The 25,675-nt window shown below is 41.2% G+C and overlaps 1 protein-coding gene across 8 annotated transcripts in view; it reads right to left on the bottom strand.

Annotated features, from left to right (window-relative positions):
• Window positions 1–1,325: 1,325 nt before the first annotated feature.
• DUT (deoxyuridine triphosphatase) overlaps window positions 1,326–25,675 on the bottom strand; it is a 44,300-nt gene continuing 19,950 nt past the window's right edge. For 3 of the 8 annotated variants that reach the window (XR_004285820.1, XR_004285818.1, XR_004285816.1), the window contains exons 7-10: window positions 19,931–20,053; window positions 8,142–8,418; window positions 4,263–4,340; window positions 1,326–1,576 (exon numbers count right to left, since the gene is read on the bottom strand). Coding sequence is in view for 3 of the 8 variants with exons in the window: in XM_032343641.1 (XP_032199532.1) it covers window positions 4,266–4,340; window positions 19,931–20,053 (198 nt within the window). In the remaining 5 variants the exon portion in view is untranslated. Of the gene's footprint in view, window positions 1,580–4,262; window positions 4,341–8,141; window positions 8,419–12,485; window positions 12,603–19,930; window positions 20,054–25,675 lie in introns of those variants that run through there. The other 5 variants (XR_004285817.1, XM_032343641.1, XM_032343640.1 and 2 more) reach the window with 5 other exon arrangements.

Raw genomic sequence — 25,675 nt, 5'->3', positions numbered from 1 at the left:
AGGAGATGTGCTGACGGGTTTCCAGCCCTGACAAGGTCCAGAGGCAGCACAGCTCAGGGCATGTGCTTCTTCTGGTCCCTTGGTTTCCGTTTCCTTAGTCACAGAATGATGGTGGGGCGAGGATGGCCGTAGGGACTGAACTAGATCAGAAATGGCTCTGGGGTTATGGACATTGGGGAGGGTATGTGCTATCGTGAGTGCTGTGAAGTGTGTGAACCTGGCGATTCACAGACCTGTACCCCTGGGGATAAAAATACATTATATGTTTATTTAAAAAAATAAAACAACTATTAAAAAAAAAAAAGAAAAAGAAATGGCTCATATGTCTCTTCTCACTCCTGGGAAGCATTTTCTTAGAATGCTGTGGTGAAAGAGACTCTGAGGCTGCCTTGCAGATGGATAGGAAAGTGCTAATATTGCTCCATGGGATCAATACCTGCCTTAGATTACTGTCCTAGCAAAGGTGTCCCTTTTTGCCACTGCCAATCCTCATCAACCTTCTCCCCAGGATCCTAAGAGCTGCTGCTTAAATTCACTGAGGCCAAGAAGGGTCCTATTGCAATATTCACACTGTTAGCCCAGGAGAGATGCAGAAACCTGCCTTGCTCTATCTGCAGCCTCAAATATGCGCTTGCTCAAACATGCTACACTAGTCTCCCGAAATTCAGGTTTCCTGATGCTGCCAGAGACCGGGGTTTAGCGAGCATCCTCTGCTCTGTGGCACATTACCAGAGAGGACGTCCATCTTTCTTAAATTTCCCTCTAGCACGTGCTGAGATCTGGGACTGGAATTTATAGGTCAATTCTGTGTAACACTGGGAGGATGCTGAAAATAAAAAGCAGGTCATTTCCTCCTAAATTTGTATCTTTTTTGTGTAGTTCCAGAACCGTTAAGATCTTAAGAATGATGATTACAGTCCAGCCAAACTTCTTTGGTGATCTATCTCTTGTCTCCAGCAGTATGTGTGTATGTATTCTATACAACTTAAAAAGCACATAGATGACATAATCCACACAACTCTTCTATACAATGAGCTTCGATTTTCATCTTCACAACAGGAAGAGTAGATATTACTCTTTTCTGTCAACCAGGATGAAATCAAGTGTTCTGGGAGCGCATATGATCCTACATACGGCTTGAAAGAACAGAACTAGAACCGGAATCTAGATCTTTGGACAAGAGGCTCCCAGAATTTACAAGAGCATGAAGTTGGGGAAAAACTTGGAGAAGAAATTGAGTGAGGGGATGGGCAGCCAGCTTTACTACAGGTCACCCCCATCCCTCGCTCTGAATAGGATCCAGGAAGCTGGGGTTCAGAGGCAGGTCATGGGAATAAAGTTATAATTACTGAGTGAAACAGCTGTTGAAATGAGCCGCAAACATTTTGGCTTCCTCTTCCCCTTCAGAATCCTGTATGTTAGTGGTTTCCAGTCCATGTCCTGAGACACGTTTGAGTTCATGAAGGCTCCTGAGGGTGATCATGACGGTATGAGGGAACCTGTCCACAGTGCCATGTTCATCTGCTTTCGATACCGGACATCTGCGTAAGATTTAATTTGAAGAAAGAACATTCTGCTACTTAGAAAAAAAAAGTGTGAAAACCATGGTTATACAGTACTATTTAACCTCTTGCCCGTTTCGTTCTCCAGGACATCTGGATAATTTTCAGACAGGGAATTTGCCGTTAAAAGAGGTAAGCCGTGACCCATATTGACAGAGAGAGAGAGCAAGGAGCTGGGGTGATGATCAGGCTTAAGACACAGGCTTTAGAAGCCACAAAGGACATGGTCATCCAGGGTCAGAGGAGGTTGGCCCACCAAGGCTGTGAGGGTGGGAACTCGGGCTGTGCCGGATTACATTAGTGAACCGTGTGTGGTGCCAGTAGGAACCGAGAAATGGATGTAAAGGATTGAAATCCCAGGTTTTTCTCATGCGTACATCAGAGTTCCTTTAGTTTCTGGAAATCCAGATTGGGCTTCACTCCTGGGAGCCTTGATGCTCTAAGTTCAACTGGAAACACTAATCAGCCACAGTAAAGAGAATCGCGTTTGGTCTTCTATTTCCACCTGTTGCTTTCATAAATGTGTGAAATCAACATTCAACCCTGTCATCCAGCTAGACTTTCCTGAACTAGGGAGCCTGGCTCATTTCAGGTCAGGATCCAGGACTGGGTAAAGAGTTAGGAATAAGAATGAGCACAGGTTCAAATTATATAAGAAAATAACTAAATTTAATCATAAGCCATCATCATCACTACCCAAACCTCTTATAGAAAATCAACCTTTTTTTTTTTTTTTCCTACTGCAAAAGAAAGATCAAAGGTCTTGTCAGAAATCATTTTGGGGATTCTGAAACAAAGACATTTCAGAAGCATGAAGACATGGTCATGCAAGCAAGACCAGCAATGCAATCAAACGCTACCCTTTCCTTGACCTCTGTGTCATACAAACAGCAGCGGATATGCAGTATTACCTCGGAGAGGGGGGCAAGACCTTGGGATGTTTCATCTTGGATATCCCTGGGTGAAGACTGAGGTGGAGCACTGGTCTGCCCATGAGTTGTGCGTGTGAATTCCTGAGTTCTGCAACCACTCAGCCTGAGCCGGCCCCCTGGTAATTACACATCCCCACGGCAGCACCCCTGAACTCAATGTTACATTAGGCAATTGTGGCAGGCCCGTAACCTGATAGCAGCACATTATGTAGTTATGTGGGAACTCTGGTTTCTGGAACAGATTGAGGTTCCCAAGCTCTGGTCTTGTGCTCACTGGGTGTGTCTTTCACGAAATACTCTTTATGTAGAAAACAGACTAAAACACCAACATGGTCTTTGGGATGTTTTTCAACAGCAGTCTGAAACTGACCCATTTCCTTCAAAGGATTCTTGCCAAAGAAGAGAAAAGTTGCTAAAAACAATAAATAACCCTCTTCTTGGTCTCACACTGGTCACCCAGCTTGCTTAAATACTGTGCTTTGGGGGTTTGTTATTATTCTTTTTAATAAATTAAAACGTAGTGAAACAATGCTTTATCATTGATGACAGAGGTATTTTACATTCTTATTTCTTAAGGAACCCACTGAACTTGATAGGAAGGCTAAATGTAATGTGTCAGATTTAATAAATGAAAATGGGTGGGGACAAGGAAGGAGAGAGGAAGTCCAGTTTCCCCATGCTCGTAATGAGAACCAAACTGCTGCTTTGCCCGTCTCCCACCCTTTATGAAAGCTGGCTTCGAGAGAACAGGAACAGAAGCAGCAGCACCAGAGGCGGGCACCTGCATCATCCAAACTGAGGGACTGGTCATCGGGCGCTTGGAGAAGAAAAAGGAGAAACCGGGTGTCACACGCCAGCAGCCACCTGGCCAGGATGGCCCTTCCCACGTCTCTCTCCTGGGTGCACGTAGGATAATTTTAGGCAGGATGTGACACGTGAAACACACAATCTGAGAAGAGAGAATTTCAGACAGCATACCTAATGTCTGTGTCAATGATTTGGCTTGGTCACATGAATGAGTGTGTGCCAGGTCCCTAGCATAGCAGGCAAGAATCCCCTTGGCCTCCTGCCCTCGGGAGCTCCCTTGTCCAGCATGATTGTACCAGTGTGTGGGATGTGTGCAGGGACACACGAGAAGGCTTGTTTCCCACCAAAATCTATAGGCGGGTATGCTGGCTCAGTTCTGGGCCATGCCCCTCGGCCACTGCCTCTTAGAGGGAGAGGGAAAACTCCCTGTGATTCCACATCTTAGGAGCTTCCAGAATGGAGGTTTGAAAGTCTGAGATGACATCACTTCCAATGTGCCAATAGCTTTCCCATCAAGGAATATTTCCAAAGGAAGGAGAGTGATCCCTTAGGTAGGCAAATTCTACAAGAGGATATTTGTTGGGTTTTTTTTGTTTTTTTTTTTTGTTTTGTTTTTTTTTAAAGATTTTATTTATTATTTGACAGAGAGAGATCACAAGTAGGCAGAGAGGCAGACAAAGAGAGAGGAGGAAGCAGGCTCCCGGCTGAGCAGAGAGCCCCGATGCGGGGCTCAATCCCAGGACTCTGGATCATGACCTGAGCCAAAGGCAGAGGCTTTAACCGACTGAGCCACCCAGGCGCCCCGCAAGAGGATATTTGTGAGAATACTTCATATCGTAGAATAGTCTGACATATTAGTTGTATTTTTTAAAATTTCTCACTTCAGATCAGCATCCCAATATTGATATTTTTGGCAAATCCAGTGTACTGTTATAGCCCCACTGTTTCCTAAGAGACTTACCCTTCAGCTGGGACAGATCCAGGAAGCCATAGGGGTTCCAAGTGGTGCGACGCTCCCAATCGCAGGCAGGCCAGTGACCTAGGGTCAGGGGAGGAAAGAAGAACAGTCCAATGACATTCCCTTCTTGAGATGTCTGGTTTTGGGTAACTGAGCTACTGACTTAGCTGTAAGAAGGTCATGGAGATGGGGGCTGGGATGGCCATCATGCAACATGGGCTAAATGAGAGGAGAACAGAACACGTGTGGGGGATGGGAAGGGGAAGGGGGAGAGCAGAGGAGACTACCCCTAAAAAGGATGGTTTGGGTTCCTGGCAACACTGCAAGCTCCATGAGCTGTTGTGGGGCTTTATTTCTTGTTTTTGAATTTCTGTGACTCTTCTGTGTTTCCTAACCCTCACACCTCTGTACCACCGCTCCCAGCAAGTCCCCTTCCAGAATACCACCTCATCCGGCTCTCTGTCCTTCTAACCATGAAAAGGAATGCCTGAAGAAAACGTCTCTCAAACTCTACCCAGAATCACCTCTACAGCCACCAAAGCAAGACAAATGCAAACTTCCAGAAAAAATGAAGAAAGAAAACTTAAGTGAAAAAGAAATAGTCATAAACTAGGTGTTTCAAGGGTTCTATTGCAAATATAATACTGACCGAAATATAATACATTTGGTTAAATTTAAACTTTTAAAGGTGCAGTTTAAACTAAAAAGTGTTCATCCTGCAGAAGAAAAAAGAAGAATGAAAGAGGGTAACCAGTGAGCAGGGCAGGAAAAGACCAAAAAAAATTTTTTTTTAAAGAGTGAACAGAAGAAAAAAACCAGAGAGAACTCAGACACTCTTTCTATGAGGAGAAATGCCAAAAGGGGATATCTACTGTGTGCTACTTGCTTTACACAAGCTATCTTGTTGGAGTCTCACAACCGGCACTAATTTTACAGAAGTGCAAACATGAATGCAAAACAGGTAAACTGCCAAAAACTAGCAGACAAAAAAGAACAAAATCCCTTGGCCGGCCGGCTCCAGAGCTGATGCTCCGGAGTCACTCTGAAGAAAAAACACGCTTGTCTGAAGAGCCTCCAGCAGGTGTTTGAGAGAAAGCTCACTGTTGTGAAATGCCGGGAGAGGGATCAATCGTTCCTAAGTTTTCTCACCTGAAAGTCTCAGCAACAAATGTTGCAGATTCTACTGAGGGTTTGCAATTGTTGGGACTTTCCACGCAGCTGGATCTTTTACAAAACAAACCCTGGCCTGAGACATGATTATCAAGAGAGACAGCTTTGGGGTGCGGACTTGCATGTAGCCTCAGCTGAGGTCAGTGTTGAGCAAACAAGATCAGGCGAAAGGATGCATCTTGGAAAAAGCCTGAGTATATTTGACAGAGAAGGTAACTACCAGGGAGGATAGCACAGACTCGGTTCTGGGTAGTATTTAGCAGGTGGATGTAGGACATTTATCAATGGAGGAGTCCTTGCTTTCCCCACATGTGGAAGGAAGACTTTATAGCACAATCAGGAAACAATTCAGCTACAAAGTTTGAAACAGACTTGCTCGTGACTTTGTTATAGCTGGCCCAAGAGCTTTAAAGCTCAAAGCAGTTCTGAGGGATCCCTATTCTACAAGGGAGCACGTCTGAGAGCAGAAAGACCAGAATGACTTATGCGAGATTATATTCTGCAAGCCCAAGTCAGGCAAAATCAGGACTTAAAAATGCTGACTCCCAGGTGAAGGTTTTCTGCTTTGGTGCCCTTGTTTTATAACACCCAAGGGGTCCTGTATTATCGCTTCCTTATTCACCCATAGATATATTGAAATACATATGCCTGAGATATGGGAGACACTGCCAAGTGCCAGAAAATTCAAAGAAGACACAGTCTTAGCCCTGGAGGGCTCATATTATATACAGCCGTCCTCCATTGTGGGACTGGAGAATACTACATCTAAATTTTCCACTGCAAAGTTGGTAGAATACATATTATTTTATATAAGAATATTGAGTGCTATGTGAACACATAGGAAGAAAATTACTTTGGTCTGGAGGAGTCAAAGAAAGCTTCATTGGGGAGCCAATAAATAAGTAGATGTTTCAAAGTTGGAAGAAAAGTAGATTCTAAGTAATGGAAATGGTCTATGCATGGCTTTGAAAATAAAGAACAGGCATGTTTGAAAAACAGCATATAACCTGCTATGCTGGATTGTTGGGTTAATATTGGAAAAGTTCTCGAGTCAAATCATGAAAAATTTTCTGTGCTAATATAAGATTAGAATTAAAGGTATATGTGTTACAGTTCTAGGAACAGAGTTCGGAAAAGAGAGGGATAGGATTATATTGTAGGTTTATAAAACAATTATAACTCAAAATAAACATGGGAGGGGCGCCTGGGTGGCTCAGTGGTTTAAAGCCTCTGCTTTCGGCTCAGGTCATGATCCCAGGGTCCTGGGATAGAGCCCCACATCGGGCTCCCTGCTCGGCGGGGAGTCTGCTTCCTCCTCTCTCTCTGCCTGCTTCTCTGCCTACTTGTGATCTCTGTCTGTCAAATAAATAAATAAAATCTTTTAAAAAAATAATAAATAAACATGGGAAATTAAGAGCAAGCATTTGTATAAACTCTCTCTACAACCTACTAAAAATGACAGTGAGGGAATTAACGAAGGTGAAAACTCCAAAGACAAAAAAGCTGTAGAGGAGACATCAGACGCAATTTGTCAACTACGTTTTGGAAGATGGAAGCCGAAAGAAGAAGAGTAGCTAACTGAGCAAAATAGAGAAATCTAAAAGCCCAATAAAATCTAAGAGGAAGCCAAGAAGAGGCTAGATAAGTTGCTCTAAAAATTTTTGGAGAGGTCAGGAAATGGTGGTCCCTGATATTTGGAAGGAGGAATGGAGAGGAGACAGAAAACAAAGATTTTGTTGAAATCTGCAGAAGTTACAGACCTTCCCTATACCTCACAGGTAGGCATCTCTCTCCTGCTCTGGTAAAAAGCAAGATGTTTGCTCTCTAGAGATGCTGAACCAGCATGGTTCTGGACTCAGTGATAGCTCAGAGCCAGAAAGAAATAGGATTAAGTAAAGAACATTATTCTGAAGCATAAGGCTTCTCCAACTCTCATGGACTTAGCTTCTTAAGCCTCCTTCCCTCACCTCCGTAAATGTTGACATTCAGGCTTATGCTCCCCATGGAGGAGAATAGTAAGTTCCTCTGTGGAGAAAGTGAGCAGTCCAAAAATAAAACACCTACCAATACTAACATGGTAATCACCCAACAAAATGCCTGGGTCCCACTTCATGGCTCTATAGGAAAGCTCAGTAGTCGGAGTGGCCTACAAAGGGCTTCCAACCAACTTTTTATTCCTTGACACCTAAATGTAAACAGGCAGCTGGAGATCTCCAGATAGATGAGGAAATGCTCTAATATGAAAAATAGATTTAAAAAGATTAAAAAACCCAAAACAAATACAAATAAATGGGAAAAAATAAACCATAGAGAAAAATCTAAAAACTACAAATATAAAAGTAGAAATTTTTTAAATCAATAAAAGAATGGGAAGTTGAGAAAGCCTTGCAGAAACTAGTACAAAAACGCAGTGATGAAAAATAAGAAAGTAAAATATGCACACCAAGCATATCATTATGATATGTCCAGATACTAGAATATACTAGGATTAAAGAGAAAAACAGTTCCCACACAAAGAACCACAATGGCATTGGATTTCTTAAAGGGATCACTGGAAGCTAAAAGACAGGAGACAAACAACTTCAAAATTCCAAGGAAAGTAAGTTCTGTCTACCTAAGATTTAATACCTGCCCGTATTTTCATTTCAGTGTGACATTAGAACAGAGGTATTGACAGATATGTGAAGTGTGGTAGACATTACTTACGCTCACCAAGATTTGTTTCTCCTTTTCCTCCGGGTACATGGAACACTATACTTCCCAGACCTCTCCAAGTTAGATGGGATCATGTGTTCTGATCAAGTAGGTGTGTGCAGAAGTGATATGTCATTTCCTGGCGAAAGCACTGAAGAGGATTGTATGAGTTCCATGCTTTCCAAAGAGGCCTGGTGTTGAGACAGCGGAACCAAAAGATGGGAGCATTTTCTGTCATTGAATTACCACATGAAAGACAACGGCACCAGAGGGTTACCCGACCTTCAGCAGACTCCTGTGAGCAAGAAAAGACTTAATACAATAAACCAAAAAGATGTGAGGCTTATTGTTACAGTAGTGTAGTTTAGGTTAACCTAATACACAACCTGCCATAAGTATTTCCAAACTGCACCATTTCTCAAGAAGTTAATGGCTACCCTATGGCCCAGCAATTCTAATCCTACGTGGTATACCCCACCAAAAATGAGTTGCGTGTGTCCAAAAAAGGATGGACTAAGACTATTTGTGACAGCAGTATTTATAATATCCAAATACTTCACATTCATACCACGTGCCACAGCAAAAAACAAACAAAAGAACAAACCACAGGCACATGCAACAAGGATGACTCTCCCAAGCATAAAATAGAGAGGAGAGTCAGATCTAAAAGAGTACGCACTTCCTGTTTATTTATATAAGGTTCAAGAACAGGCAGAACTAACCGATGGTGATAGAAGTCAGAATGGTGATTACCTCATTGGGGATGTGTGATGGTGGAGGGTATTGACTGGGAAAAGACATGAGCAAACTTTGTGGAGTGCTGGAAATAGTATTTTTTTTCTTTTTAAAGATTTTATTTATTTATTTATTTAGAGCCCGAGAGTGCAGGGAGGGGCAGAGGGGGAGGAAGACAGAAGAAGAAGACAGAAAGGCTCAAGCAGACGCCATGCTCAGTGCAGAGCCCAACAACGGGGCTTGATCTGACCAACCTGAGATCATAACCTGAGTCGAAATCAAGAGTCAGACGCTTCATCGCCTGAACCACCCAGACGCCTTGATATTCAGTATCAGTGGTGGTTATACGAATATATATATACAAAAATTAATTGGGCTGGATACGAGTTGAATATACTTTACCATATGTTTATTGTACCCTAACTACAAAGAGATTTTTTTTTTTTTTTTTTTTTTTTACAAAGAGATTTTTTAAGAAACTGCTGGAGATTGTGATTCACCAAAATGAGGATATATGCCAAAAGTGAGAAATCATGGGATACAGGCATGGGAAACTCCCCCAATCCCAGAGACAATTCCCAAGATGGCAAGTCCCAGGATGGCAGCTGAACGGCAGGCTGGAGAGTAGTCAGCTTAACTGAGGCCAGAGATGGGGGGGGGGGGGGGCAGAGCAAAGGTTTAAAGATAGAAGAATCTAGAAAAAAGGAAAAAAAAAAAAAGAAATGGATAGATTATCTTGTGTTGATTTCCATTCAAGGGAGTTTAAGTATTCTATCAAAGAATTGGTGAGAAATTAATGATAAACACACAAAAAATTAAGCAACAAAAAAGAGGCTATTATTAATGAAGTTACAAAACAGGCTACCATAGTATACTGTGTGGCTGAGCTATAAATTTAGCCCAAATATTACTACATAATTGCACTGGAAGGATAGAAAGAAGGAAAGCATGGTGGGAGGAGTGTGCCACAAAGGAGTGTGCTGAGAAAGCTCAATTCTCATCAGTTGTAGAAGAAAACCAGACAAGAGGCGCCTGGGTGGCTCAGATGGTTCAAGTCTGACTCTTAATTTAGGCTCAGGTCATGATTTCACAGTCCTGGGATCAAACACTGGGTGGGCCTCCCTGCTCAGTGGGGAGTCTGCTTATCAACTTCTTGCCCTTCCCCTGCCTGCTCCCGTGCAGGCTCTTTCCCTCTCTCTCTCTCATAAATACATCTTCACAAAAAAGAAAAAAGAAAACCTGGTAGAGAATACCTACATTAAAAAAAAAAAATAAGGAAATAGCTGCATGCATATTATTTAGAAACCTGAAGCAAAGAAAAGAAGCAGTTGGAAGTGTTTTCTACTTAAGATGGAGAAGGGTAGGCAGAGGACCGCTATTTTCATTGTACACCTTGCTGTATCATTGACTTCTAAAGCTACATGCATGAAGTATTTCACCACCATGCTGAAGCAATTAGCAGACATGTGAGAAAACTCTAAGAGATCTAACATAAAATTAAATAACTCATTTCAAAGCATATTTGATTCCAATTAATTTTTTTTTTAAAGACAGATTTATAGTACCTAGTAATTTTCATTGGTAGAGGAGGGGTTTGGGAGAGGTTGTAAAATCATGCTGTAATCCTTTTAGGGATCCAAAAAGCTGGGACATCCAACTCTGTCAGCCCCAGGTGTTTACTTCAAAGAAACAACGGGTCATGGGAAAAATACATTCTATCAGCTTATCAGCTCTTTCACAGCTCATAGCATGATATTATCATGCTAATATTGGACCAGGGTTGAGATTTTTTAGATGTAAGAACTTTTGGTCACTATTTTAATTTCTGATTGTGCAATTTAAATGTGATTTAAAAAAAAAAATCAGGTTCTGTTAAAGGGAGCGTGACCCCATTAAAACAAGGCAACCTATGCCTAGAAGGGGCTTGTCCTGCTCCCTCTGCAGGACTATCAAGAGCCACCAGTTGTGGGAAAACATAGTAGTGCTGTGCACCTTAAGATGGCTAAGAGTAGCAAGTGGCCAAAAACTTCAATTTGAAGTGGCTTAAACATAAAAAAAGGAATGTATTCAATCATCTAAAATGCTCAGAGGTAGAGAGATACCAGACATGGATGAAATCGTGGATGTCACTGAGTATCCAATTCTCTTCTGTTGTTTTGGCACCATCCTGAGGCTGACACCTCTCTTGGTTTTAAGATGGCTGCTACTTCCTGCTGGGGCTAATGCTTCCTCTTTCAAGTGGCAGGAAAAGAGTAAGCATCTTTGATAATTCCCAACAACAGTCTCAAATGTGCTTGCACTGGATAGGCTTAGGTCATGTGCCTACCACTGAACCAGTCATTGGCCAGCAGATAAGATGCATGGGACCCCGGGGTGGGCTCAACCCCCCTAGAACCACATTGATGCTTAACATGGAGGAGGGGAGATAGATGGAGAAACAACCATAAATGTCCCCAAAGGTACTTTAAAAAGATGAAAGCTCAGAATGTGTAGGCAGTTGTAAATGGACGATTTTAGGATTATTACGCAGTCCATATACTGTTACCTCCAAATTCTTATTTTAGACATCTTTGTGGAAACTGGAAGAGCAGGGTATTTGGAAAAGCAAGTGGGGACGTTTCCATAATAAGCTGTGTGTTGGGAAAGCATGTTTCTCCCACAGAATAAAGAGCAGGAGAATGTAATGCTATGGTGATATAAAGGGTTTAGGATTTTCTCTTTGTTTGTTTGTTTGTTTTAAGGATTTAGGATTTTGACTAGATCTAGTGATCTCAGAATAATAGGCAAACCCTAAGAAAGTGCCTAAATCAAGCTGGGGGAAAACCATAGCTGAAACTGAAGAGTTAGTTGTGGTACATTCGAAAGAATTTGTTCAAAAGGTCAAACCACGGAGGACTGAATTCTCCCGAGACTCCTAGATTGAGTTATTTATATTCAAAAAAGGATACCAATGTCCACCTTACATGGCTATCAGGAGAATTAAAACAGGTATTATTCACAGCACCATGTTAATTTTTAAAAATAGGCAGATGATGCAAAATCAATGTTTTTAAATTATTTTGTAATGAAGTTAACAAAAAAGAAGTGTACCAAATTATAGAGAGGTAATTATCTCAAAAAAGAAAAAATATATTTAAAAAAAAACCTATGCCCAGTTAAAAGATTTAAAGATACTATTCCAAAATATTAGTTATATCTGTTGGTGATATTATGGATACTTTTTTCCTTTTGAATTATCCTGAAGTTGTTAGCCTAAAGTTTAACAAAGTTCATGTATTTACTTTTTTGTAATAAGAATCAACTACATTTTCAAACCTAAAGAATAAAAAGAAATCTAATATTAAAAAGGAAAAAAGAAAAAAGACACTATCTGTTTAAGTATGCATAAGGACTGAAGGAGGAAGCAGTGTACGAGGAGAATATGAGTAACCGTTGAAGATGGGAAAAGCTACCGAAGTTCATAATGCAAGATCTTTCTCAATTTCCGATGGAGTTATAAGGCTGATGAATGTTCCACTTTCCCCTAAGTCTAAGCGCTGACAATGTAAAAATGTGTGATTGAGGGAAAGACTGCATTACCTTTGGCTCCTTTGATTACAGCCTGTGTGAACGCAGACACACTATCTTACCATCGCATTTAGCGGAGGGCAATCAAAATTGCAACCCCAGTCCTAGGAGGGAATAAATATTCTCTCTAATGCCAGCCTTGCGAACTCAAATCAATTGGTGATGGAAACTGCCGCTCTGGGGAAGAAAAAACACACAAGGATTCCATAATTTCAACAAACGTGAGAAAACAGTACTCTGGCATGCATATGTGTTCAGGAGAGATGGAGTGATCATTTTAAGATGTCTGAATTTTGTCATTCTCATTCTGCTTGTATTATTTTGGTCAATATGTTTGTTGTAAATACTGTGGCTCAGTATCTGGTGAAGATTCTTATTTAGGCTGGACTGCGGCCACAGTAGAACCAGATAGTACTTAATTTGCTTGACTATTAATCATGAGATCTTTTAACTTATTGGCGTTAAGATTGTTAAACAATCTGACCATGGTAGAAGTGAACAAGACTGTTCTGCGGGCATGGATCGCATTTGTCACCAGTCAACGCTTTGCAGAATACTGGGTATATTTTAGACTAGTGTTTAAAAAGGAGAGAATAAGAGGAAAATGAATAGATTCCATATCGCCTGATATTTCATTATGTTCTCTCATAAAGGGGTAAATATTTAACAATTGTTTTGCGAGTATTCCCTAGATTAATAGATGGTCCGAAACAATTTTTAAATATTTTTATAGCTATTAGAATTATAACAAGCAAGCTCATTGATTCTTGTGTTTTTATTAAATAGGTGGTAAAACTAATCACAAACTAAATTCAAAGTGTATTTCAGGTGCTTTAGTCACATTGCAAATTTGACCCCAGTCACTCAATTCTTTGCAAAGTTCTCATCGGATAAATAAAACAGATGATACCAAAATGGGCGAAGTTTGTAAGGACATTATTATCTAGCATCATAATAATGATTATGATAGTATATCCTATGAAACACTGATCAGGGACCAGGCCCTGTGCTAAGCATTTTGCAAATAAAATTGATTGATTCTTCCAAAACAGGAACATAAACCAGATCATTTCTTCCATTTTACCATAAGAGGTTATTACATGTTAGAGAGGATCATTAACTTGCCCAAATCCATAGGTATTGGGTGAGGAGGTAATGTTTGAACCCAGGCAGGCTGAATTCCCAGTCCATACAGGACGACCCTATAGTAGAGCTAAAACTGCCAATAACTAATGGGTTTTATTCTGGGCTTTCATCTTTTTTACTTGTCGGGTGTTTCTTTAAAACATGCCAGTTTTCAACTTTTAAATCCTTTTCATTTCATTATGGCATATTACAACTCTATATTAAAAAGTGAAAAGGTGAGGCGCCTGGGTGGCTCAGTGGGTAAAGCCGCTGCCTTCGGCTCAGGTCATGATCTCAGGGTCCTGGGATCGAGTCCCACATCGGGCTCTCTGCTCAGCAGGGAGCCTGCTTCCTCCTCTCTCTCTGCCTGCCTCTCTGCCTACTTGTGATCTCTCTCTGACAAATAAATAAATAAATAATCTTAAAAAAAAAAGTGGAAAAGGTAATATGTCAATTGTACAGATGGCCCTGATTTAGGATGGTCTGACTTAGAATTTTTCAACTTTACGGTGGTGTGAAAGCAATACAAATTCGGTAAACTTTGAATTTTGATCTCTTCCCAAGATAGTGATGTGCAGTCTGTGATGGTCCAGTGATGCTGGGCAGGGTCAGTGAGCTGCAGCCCCCCAGTCAGCCATGGGGTCAGGAGAGCGAACAACTGATACCCTTAGAACCATTCTGTTGCTTACCAGTATGGTATTCAATAGATTATATAAGATAGTCAACACTTTATTATAAAATAGGCTTTGAGTTAATGATTCTGCCCAACTGTAGGCTAATGAAAATGGTCTGACTTTGCCTAAGGTAGGCCAGACTAATTAGTGATGATGTTTGGTAGTTTATGGGAATTGAACGCTTGTCCAACTTTTGGTGGGTGTATCAGGAAGTAACCCCAAATTGTAAGCAGAGAAAGATCTGCATTTCATTTTTATTTTTATAAAAGGAAGACAATAAAATAGTGTTTTGGACTACAGTATAGGAGAGCATATGTGTGTGGTATGAATGCAATAAACTTTGATAATATAATTTAAATTTCTTTAGATTCAGCTCTTGAAAAGAAGAAATACCGAATGACAATGAATGCTAGAGGGAAGTTTGATTAAGACAGTCTTAAACTGAGTTTATAGCTCTGTGTTTCAGAGAGAAAAAAATTATCTAGATCAGGATGAGGAATGTGTCTTCAGTTCTTAATTATTAATTTGTTACTGCCTATCACAGACTCTTTACTAGAATGGTATTTCTAGACCAAGTATAAAAGACAGAGAATGCTTGATAATAGTTTTTATCAAATCCCACCTACTTCAAATATTTAGAAAATTTTTGTTAGCTCAGATGTTCAGAAAATTACCAGAATTAATGCTATGTGATTTTAACAATTTATTCTATGATGTCTTCAAATCAACCCAATTACTTTCCTCAAGATCCAATTAGTTTGCAATAGCAGTTGCCAATTTTTTTTGAAGTTTTTATTTATTTATTTGACAACAGAGATCACAAGTAGGGCAGAGAAGCAGTCAGGGGCGTGGGGGTAGGAAGCAGGCTCCGGGCTGAGCGGACTGGATCCCAGGACACTGAGATCATGACCTGAGCTGAAGGCAGAGGCTTAACCCACTGAGACACCCAGGCGCCCCAGTAGTTGCCAGTTTTTTTTTTAAAAGCAAGAGATGTTCACCACGGTTTTTATTCTCATAATGTCTACATTATTGAAAAACAGAAGATAAACCAAAAGAGGAAAAATGCTTTCAAATTGCCGCCTTAAGGAAAAAAAATGCCAAGACACATGGGTGGCTCAGTTGGTTAAGGGTCTGCCTTCAGCTCAGGTCATGATCCTGGCATCCAGGGATCGAGTCCCACATCTAGTTCCTTGCTCAGCAGGGAGTGTGCTTCTCCCACTGCGTGCTGGTCCTCCTGCTTGTGCACACACTCTCTCTCTCTGACAAATAAATAAATAAAATCTTTAAAAAAAAAAAATGCCCCTTGGTTGATACTTGATTTGGGTTACTTGGTTTTTACATTATAGAATTCACTAGACAAGCAGTCAGATCTGGATTTGTAAAGATTAGGCAATAAAGACCTTTCTTCTCTTCTTTTACTTGGAATAGTAATACCACATCTTCCATGTAATGCATGCTGGTTTGAAAATGTTTTTTAAAATATGAACTATTTAGATTGAACACAGTAAACAAAAGCACTACATCTTTGTTTAGCTACGTCAATTTGAGAAATTACATAAGTTTAGTAGCAACAAAATATTTGAGTATTCTTGGGTTTAATCGTTGCAGTAACTTAGGAAAAAAAAAACTATTCTTGTTTATTATTTGTAATGTTTGGGGAATAAATATGCTGATAATTCTTTTGCAACCCTAACATGTATGCAACAGGACCCTTTCTAAGTTTGGGACCCTATGAGGTACTCAAGCAAGCATTCACTTCTCTCACGCTTGAGGTCACAAGTTTTTGCAAGTCAAAAAGGTTGACCATGCCAAAAACATCATGCCACACACTACCAAATAAAAGAACACTGTTATTCTTACAGGGAAAGGTTTGACAAGACAGGAAATAGGCAGGGTCAGAGAAGTTTACTTAATACTGAGACTTATTTAACCATCGGGAAACCAAAATACAATGACAGTTAAAAAAATAAACAAATAGCCATTACACAAAACAAAACCCCAGGATACATGGTCTCTACTGGAACTGATTATTAGATTTTCAGCAAGTACAGGAAGTGGGTATCCCCAGAGAATCCTCACAAAATTTCTAGACATCTTCACCATTGACTTTTGTTGCATGCCTTTTCCTGAGATAATGAGGACTAAAACGGTTTTAATCGGCGGGTAGAAATTTGAACAAAGAAAAATCAGTCTTAAAACGCTGCAGAAGAACGTCATTGAAAGGAATCATTTTAAAAGAGCGTTCTCTTAAAAATGGGGAGGGAAGAGGAGAGAAACAGAAAATGGAAGATAGGAAAAATCTAGCTGTTCATTACAATTTTCCATTTTTTGTTTAAACACAGCAGGAGGGCAAAGCTGCTGGCTTCGCTTCATCCTTCCAAATGCCAGGAGGGATTATGCAAACCCCACAGCCACCCAAATCTTATTTAAAGTCATAATCATTGTTCTCATTTAATGACTTTTGCCTGCTTTCACTCGAATATTGCTGCATCTTGTTTTCTGCCAGTTTGGACCCACTGGGAGTCGTCAATTCATAATTGCAGATAAACCTTTTTAAAAAAGAAAATGCTACCTTCAGAAAAAATAGCAAACATCAAGTGACATCTAGTGGATGTCTGGATGTTATTTTCTAAGGCCTCTGAAGAGCAGTATTCTCAACAATATATTGCCTTAACATTGCTTATCATTTGGGTTTTTCAGGTGAAATCCTCTGTCTTTTCTTCAGACAGAAGGACAAGTTATCAGATAGGAAAGTGGCCATTATCTTTTCTCAAAGGAAAAAAAATCTCTTTTCATTAGCATAAGAATAGCAATTCTCGAGATAAACCATCTTGGATGTAACTCGCCTGTAACTCACACCAGACAATGCGCAAAAAAAGAACTGATGGTGGGGTGCCTGGGTGGCTCAGTGGGTTAAAACCTCTGCCTTAGGCTGAGGCCCTGATCCCAGCGTACTGGGATGGAGCCCCACCTCGGGCTCTCTGCTCTGTGAACCTGCTTTGATCTCTCTGTTAAATAAACAAAATCTTAAAAAAAACAAAACAAAACAAAAACCTCATGGTTTATCCAACATTGGAAAATTATTTGGGCAATATCAACTGTGTAAATGGTTCTTAAGAGAAGATGGCATTTCAGGTTCCCAGTTCCTCTGTTTATCTGTGAACCTAAAGAGCATTATTAATTTGACAAATCTGTATTTAGTCCCACTATGGTCCCCCATTTTTCTTCCCCTCCACCCCCTGCAGGAGGATTGTACATGCAAGTAGGTCCATTTTTCATAAATGAGTAACACTTGCTTTTTAGTTGCAAATTATTAAAGAACAGTGACTTAACCGAGAGAACAGCTGAAAACTTAACTGGGGTGGGATTGCGTAACAACTCCTCCCCAGCGATGCCATGTGTCCGAAAGGCGAAAGGCGTTGTGGAGAACACATGCCTTGTGTTGGCTGTCTAAAGACTGCATTTGTTAAAGAGACAGAAAGGGAAATTATAGGGGAATTAAAAGATGGTGTCTAAATTTAGTATTTTCTTTCCTTTCAAGGAAAGGAAACTTGGAATATGCAACTGTAACCCAAAAGCCAGCTGTCTGGCTGTCCCCAAGACTTGCAGCCATTTAGAATCACTCTTCATTTTAATAATCACACACACACACACACACACACACACACACACACACACAGAGTCCTGCATGAAGACCTCCTCTGACTTCCTGTAGAATATCTAGCCTTTCCACCTTCCCTTCTATTCCCCCAATCATTTAAGGAATTCTTGAGAGTTCTGCATTTTTTTTTTTTTTTTTTTGAGAGTTCCACTCACTGTTAATCTCAGCTCTGCGTCAGCCTTCATAGCACTGTCTTGTTCTTTACCTACTTAGGCCCGGATGCAAACTTTTCGGCTTCCTGTCATCCTCCAAAGCACCACTGACACTAAAGCTGCGTGTGTGGTCACCTTTATGGCAGCTGGGGTAAGAGGAGGAAAGCTGCAGAACAGACGGCTCAGCGGACAGACGGACAGACTCTGTGCAATGATACAATGTCTGGGATTTGTTTCAAAATAATTCGCTGGGTTGGGGATGGGGGAGTAGGTGGGGTTACAGAAGAAACAAAATAAGCTATGAGTTGAGAGTCGTTGACACTGAGTGATGACCGCGTGAGGTTTATGCATTCTATTTCTGCATCTGATGGAAATTTGCATAATAAATATGTAAAAGAACGAGTTCCTTGGCTATCCATTTTTTTTTTTTTGTAAGATTTTATTTATTTATTTGACAGAGAGAAATCACAAGTAGATGGCGAGGCAGGCAGAGAGAGAGAGAGAGAGAGAGAGAGAGAGGGAAGCAGGCTCCCTGCTGAGCAGACAGCGGGATGCGGGACTCAGTCCCAGGACCCTGAGATCATGACCTGAGCTGAAGGCAGCGGCTTAACCCACTGAGCCACCCAGGCACCCCTGCTTGGCTATCCTTAATGCAAGAGGTTTCTCTTTGGCTCTGCTCCCTTCTCCCATAAGCCTCTGCCCCATTTTGGGGTCCCCTCCTTTCTGAGTCTTACTGCCTCTCCTTCTTAGGCTGCCCAAACAAGCTTCGAGCTCTGGGACCCATTCTAAGACTCAGGGAGCCCATCAGAATGTCTTGCCAACTCCCTAAAAATAAAGAAGCCAGAATTCTCTAAGAGGAATTCTGCCCTGGCTTTAAGACATAGCCAGCTCAGGTAAAAGTGATGCAACTGGCATGCTACTTGGAGTGCACAGTGTTCTAAAAGGTTAGTTCCCTTCCTCCTGCGATTTCTATTCTAATTGAGGCTCTCATGATTGAGTCTAGCAAAAGTGGACATAGATAATTATATCAGGACAAAGCAGTTTAAAAGACAATAATCCGTGCCAACAAATAAGTCTTGGAGAGAAAGCACGGGTAAGATGTAGCACTGGGTGATTATTTTTGCCCTCTAACCAAAAGATATTCAACATAGACATCAGACATCGCGTCACATATAAACAGAAGTATCTTTAGAAATAAACAATGTATGTCTCTCTCCCGCTCAGCTCCACTGCAGTGGCCAAGGGCCATGCAGCTATCCCAGCAGATTCAGCAGAGGTGTACTGCCAGCCTGAGAGATCTAAACACACCCACACGTTCATGAACTTGGTGGGAGGGGAAGGAGGCACATTGGCCCCCAGCCCATGTAATTAACCACTTTCTCTCCCATCTTAATCAGCATCAACTGGGCACCGGCTCCTTTCACTTAATGTTGTCAACTTTAGCCTAGAAAATGCAGGCTTGGCTTTGTGCAGTTCTGAAGCTACCTGAGATTAATGTTCCAGTCCCCTCCCTCTGAAAACGTCATGCAGATGAAGAGAGGAAATGAGGTTTACGTAAGGAAGAAGAGTTCTCACTTCAGCATGCATGTGTAGGCAGAATAAGAGAATTCGCTCTGATAATGATGCTAATACGAAGGTGGCAACTGTCTATTGGGCCCGAGAGGGAAGAAAGGGGTTCAGAAGTGTGGGCGTGGGGAGGAGGGAGTAGCTGGGACTTCTGCAGCCACTTGCCAAAGGCCTCAGAGCAAGGGATTTGGGAAAGTGAACGTGTTCCCAGCGGTATGTGCCATTGTCCCCAAACACGTGGGAGACGATGTCAGCACTTACTTCTGGCACTAAATTGAAAAAACACTTCCTCTCTTTCTGCCAGCACCATTTTTTTCTCCCACTCACCCCCGGAGTTTGACACAATTTCCATTCCAAGGGGACCCGGCAATGATTCCAAGGAGACTGGCTAACATATTCCAGTGAAAGAGTTGGCAGACCGCGTGAGATGGGCACAGGGATCATTTTAGGCTGAAATGAATTAGGAAACATTTTTAAGTTACCCTTTGAAGTTTTTATTGCCTTATCATCAAACAGCTTCTCTTCTTCGGCTGTATATTGATTTTTCTGACTATGAAAAAGTGTTTCATCTCTTCTATGATAATCAAACACAGTCTCAGTTCAATGGGCACCTTCTTTTTTCTGAACCATATTATTCCACATATCATGGCATTATCCTTCCCCACACCCCCATCAGACAGGGACCTCAGAGAGCATTGGTCTTCTTCCAATATTATTTTTCCTATAATTCCCAACAATATAACGTTTCCATTCCAAACATATAGCTTCAGGGGATTACATCATTATTTGCCTTTGTTCTAGTGAAAGTATATTTTATGAGCTTCCTGTCATTTGTCCTGAGCTAGGCTACTATTTGTCAAAATATCACCTCTGAAATTGCCGGCTTTTCTAAGATGCCAGAGGAAAAAAATATTTCATGTCAACTAAAAGTTAAGCTCTTATAAATCTCACAGGGGTTTCAAAATGAAGCACACTTGGGATTTCATTTCCTTCTAAGTATAATGCCCTTTCTACTACTCACAGTGAATGGGCTTACAGAGGAATATTTTGTCACAGTATTTCCCTTTTAGCCCCTGGCATGCTAGAAAGTAAGTCACAAAGTTTCTTTCTTTCCTAGGAACCTGCAACTATTTAGTGTTTATATGGTAGGCAAAAGTTGGGTTAAACTCTTCCTTCGGTGGATAAGGGATATTATGAGATCCCAAGTCAGGAACCTTGGAGCTGAGTCCTACAACTGCTGATTTGGTTGGGTTTTATAACCGCAAGCACATTGTAACCTCCCTCAGTCTCAGGTCGTTCATTTGTAATCTAACACTGTCTCAAGTCTTAGAAAGTTTCATTCTCGACTTTGTTTTTATAGTTTCTCAGTGCTTTCTATCCATCCTTCCTTTGCCGTCCTCTGTGCTTACTGCCCAGCTATCCTGGCGATAGTCTTTTAACCTCATTGTGACAGACATTAGATTACTATCAACCTTCTGCAGACTCAGCTGTGAGGATGTTACTCTTTGCCCCAAGCCTTCTATGGCTAGCCCCTGCTTCCCTGGCACGTAGGACCCTCTGGAGTAGACCAGCAGCCCACCATTCCGTAACAGCTATCAGCAATTCCTACATGTCCTTTGTATTCCAGTCTGCTTGCCATTTTTTTTTTTTTTGGCCATTTTGCTGACTGTTCCTTGGGCCTTCTTTGTATTTTCAAGGCACATCACATATTGCAATGATTTCCTTATTTGTCTTATTTCCCTTCCTAGATGGTAACCTTCTTGAGGATAATTGCTACCATTCATTGACCAAATATTCTTTGTGGTGGACTGTGTGATATATATACACCCATAATTTCTAGATTTTCTAATCATGTAAGGTGAGTATTATTATCTTTATTTTTCAGATCTTAAAGACAACAGACTCATAAGTGGTTAAATAATGTCCTTAAAGTCATACAGCTAGCATTTGACAGCTCCTGTCTAGAAAGTATTATCTAGAAAAACACCAAATTGAATGAACCATGATGCTGGCACTTGCCCAGCACACATCTGCTAGGCAAATACTGGATAAGCATGCATGAGTGAGTGAATGAATGCTTTTATACTTTAAATACAGCCCCCTCACTTTAGATAAGTGCCACCAGGTGGCAGTAGATTCCCACAGCCATACTGCCTGGACGCCCAAGTCACTAAAATGCAATAGGAGAGCCGGAAGGAACCCTGCAGATTACTCAATGATTATCCTTACTTCATCCTAAAAAAAATTGAGCAGTTGTAGGTTACTTTACTTATTCAAGATCTTTTAGTTGATAAAAGAACAGACCTTAAACTTGAGTCTAAAACACACCAAAGCTAGCATTGTATTATACCAACTTGTAGTTTTGGTTTTTTATGATGGTTTCCTTTTTTTTTTTTTTTTTTGGTTTTATTTATTTATTTGACAAAGATCACAAGTAGGCAGAAAGGCAGGCAGAGGCGGGGGGAGGGGGGGAAGCGGGGAAACAGGCTCCCTGCTGAGCAGAGAGCCCCAGGACCCCGGGATCATGACCCGAGCCAAAGGCAGAGGCTTTAACACACTAAGCAACCCAGGCGCCCCTCAACTGTACTTTTATAGTCATAATCTTCCAAATATTTTTCAATATTAAAAAAAATTCATTAAAATAGTAAATATGATCAAAATTTGTTTCATCATACAATTTTAAGCTTTTTTCTTAAACACATAATATAGTTTTCATGTTTAAAATGTTGAAGTACAGCAAAAAGGAAAAGATTACCAGCAATTCCAAGAGACAATCATTATTTTGCTACTATTCTACCAGAGGTTCCTTCACTCATCTGTAAAATCCATTTTTGAAAATTTTGTCATTTCTTAATCTTAAATTTTCTCTATTATCTTACTTTCATTTTTTTCAGAGATTTTATTTATTTATTTGACAGAGAGGGAGCTGAGCAGAGAGTCTGATGTGGGGCTCAACCCCAGGACCCTGGGATCATGAACTGAGCTGAAAGCAGCTGCTTAACGAAATGAGCCACCTAGGTGCCCCTATAATCTTATTTTCATAAAAGGTTATTAGGTATTTTCCTTAGGAGACCTCTTAAATCTTTTAAATTTTTTTCCCAATTTAACAATGTTTCATTGCTAGTAAGGGGAGGCCATTTTAATTTTTTTTTTCCTTATACTTCTTGAGAAGATTCCCTCAGTGAGTGAATTCCAGTTTCATGTTTCCCTTTTCTCATTCTTTTCAGTAAGGAAAAGAAAAAGCACTGTCAAAACACTGTGTCTATAATCCATCTCCAAAAGGAGAGGTATCTTTTCAGCAAAGGGCATTTTATTTTCACTTTTGACAAGTTATTTCTCCCCACCTTACCTCTCTTCTCAGAATGATGATATAATACTGAGGGCATTTCTCAGCTAAAAGGATTGGGTCAGTTATATAAACAGTAAATTTTACACTAATGAACAGAGAGGTATGATGGTTTTAAATGCCTGATCAAGATTACCCTTTCATCTTTACTAGAACACTCACGTGCTTCTTAGCATGGGTTTTGCACATACAGTTCTCTCTATATGTTGGGATACTTTCTGAATCTATAAATATTCCTACAAATATCATTGAGCTTTGGTGCATGATTTCTACTGTTCTCTGTAATCTGCAGTTCTCAAGACCAAGAGCTTATCACTGCTACCTTAAGGGCATGCAGTAGAGGTTACCAGTAGGGAAGGAAGTTGGGGGGCAGAGTGATGTCTGAGCTCTTGGCACTCTTCTAACTGACTGCTACTGGTGTTGGAAGATGCAGGGAAAAGAAGAGAAATGAGAAACCAGGCCAAGAGTGAGCTGGGGATGGTCAAAGCAGAACGCTTGTGGTAAGGAGCCCTGCTGAGAATGCTCCAAGGGACAACTTGGACTCGTGACTCCCATAACCATACCAGTGTCCGAGGCCCATTAAGTGCAAACTCCGATATTTGCATTTCACAAAACTCTGGGTGCCTACGTATCTTAGCCCTCTAGTCCTCCATTGTTCTTCATTGATAAGGTGGAAAACAAGTTGGAGGAAATAATTACCCTGTATGTCCTGTCAGGGGGGATGGGGAGGGTCCTGTTGTGGGAGGTACCGTGGAAGGAGGGTGCTCTGAAACCCCAATCTTGGGCCTCAGCCTCCCTACACACCTAGGCCAATTGTTTAAGTACCAGTACGCGACTTCCTCGGCTGATAGCCGCCCCATTGAGATAACTGGAGGAGTGGATGCCTGTAGGTGTCTCCCTGAATATTCTCCTCTGAGGTGTCCAGCACCAAGGACAGGGGTGGACAACGGGCATCATCAGTGAGTGAGGCAGAATTGTCAAGGAAGAAGCTTCTGCCTGGGAAGTTAGTGAACTGAGAGTGTGGTTATTGCTCAATTTGTAGTTCATCTGAAGATCCTAAGGTGCAGTCCTACGTGTAAAATGAGATTTGTCTTTGGCCATTGATAAAAAACTTTGGTTTCCTTTCTCCTAAGGAGGAAGAACTTGCCCTTATAAATGGTTGCCCTTTTCCTCCCAACTTAATCCACCTGGTAGGAATCAAGCAAAACTGATGTGAGCTTAGGAACCAAGCCTTATTAGCACAGCGCTTCCACCTCCTGGAAAACCAGTCCAGACGACTATTTACGTGTTCTATTTTATAATTCTCAATCTTGTACACTTTTGCTTTATATACTTTTCCAAATGTTGTATTTCACAAGAAAACAAAGTAAAAATGATCTAAAATATCCAAACTTTACACATGTAACATAGAAAATTAGTCTGAATGCACCCAACCCAACTGACCGGTAAGATAGGCCTCTTGCATATGGTATGGTCTTTGCTTTTTTTTTTTTTTCCATTAAATATGCTATTTTAGGGAAGCTCCAGGAATCTGCCCTTATGTCACTATAAAGAAAAAACTCAGCTTGTTTCCTTCCTATGTAGGGAAAAACCCAGGTCTGCCCTTCTAAGTCTTTCTTCCCTGTTTGTGTCCTTTACTACTCACTTTAACCACCTCACTTCTGGTCACTGATGGTGCAGAGGCTTTTCCACACACCAAACAATTCTCCATAATACCAGCAGGGGGTCATATAACTTAACTCAGTTCTGACACTATCTACCCAGAGATAGCGTCAGACCCCACAGTTTAAGGGCTCAGTCCCACAAGACTGCCCCCCACCCCACACACACTTCAGATGTGTCATAAGCCCAGGCTGTCACCCGTGCTGATTAAGTGGCTACAGACCAGAGGGTCCCGTGACCCTCTCCTTCAGTTCAATTTGCAAGTGTCTCACAGAATTCAGGAAAACACAGTTGTTCACCAGTTGATTAAATGACATGATCAAAGATCCAGATGGAAGATAAGGAGGGCAAGGTATATGGGAAGGGTCACGGAGCTTCCATGCCCACTGCAGGCTCTCCATTCTCCCAGCACCTTCACATCATTGCCAACCCGGAAGCTCTCCTAACCTCTTATTTTGGGGATTTTGTGGAAGTTTCATCACATGGGCATGAGCCATTAATTCCAGTTTTAGCCCTTCTCTCCTCTCGGTGGGGTGGACTGGAAATGCTAAGCTTCTAAACATGGCTTGGTCTTTCTGGGAACCAGCCCTCACCCAGGAGCCATAGGAAGCCACCCAGAATGCCCTCATTTGGACAAGACAGTCCTCATCCAGGAAGTGACAAGGGTTTCGGGAGTTCGGTGTCAGCACCTGAGGTCAAAGGCTAATATTAGAACAAGAGGTGCTCCTCGTGCTCTTCTCACTTAGGAAATGACAAGGGTTTATGAGCTCTGTGCCAGCAACTGGGGGCAGAGACCAGTACGTATTTTCTCTTATAGCCACCATCTTCTATAGAGTAAATAGGCTGATCTTAGTTTCAAGTCTTGCGGGTCACGTATGACAAACCTAATTCCCTTTCTGAGTCTTTAAAATCAAAGACCGATCATACTCCAGGGACTTTCTCTAGCCAGCCCCCTTCCAGTCTCCCACACCCAACACACTTTTCCTCCAAACAACAACCCCCATCTTCCATCTCTCCCTCAGGAGCATGGTTCCAAGTCTCTTTCAGAGCAGCTTCAGATCTGA

The sequence above is a fragment of the Mustela erminea genome, chromosome 5 (assembly GCF_009829155.1).
Source record: "Mustela erminea isolate mMusErm1 chromosome 5, mMusErm1.Pri, whole genome shotgun sequence".
Lineage (NCBI taxonomy): Eukaryota > Metazoa > Chordata > Mammalia > Carnivora > Mustelidae > Mustela > Mustela erminea.
This window is presented reverse-complemented; position numbering and strand designations above follow the sequence as displayed.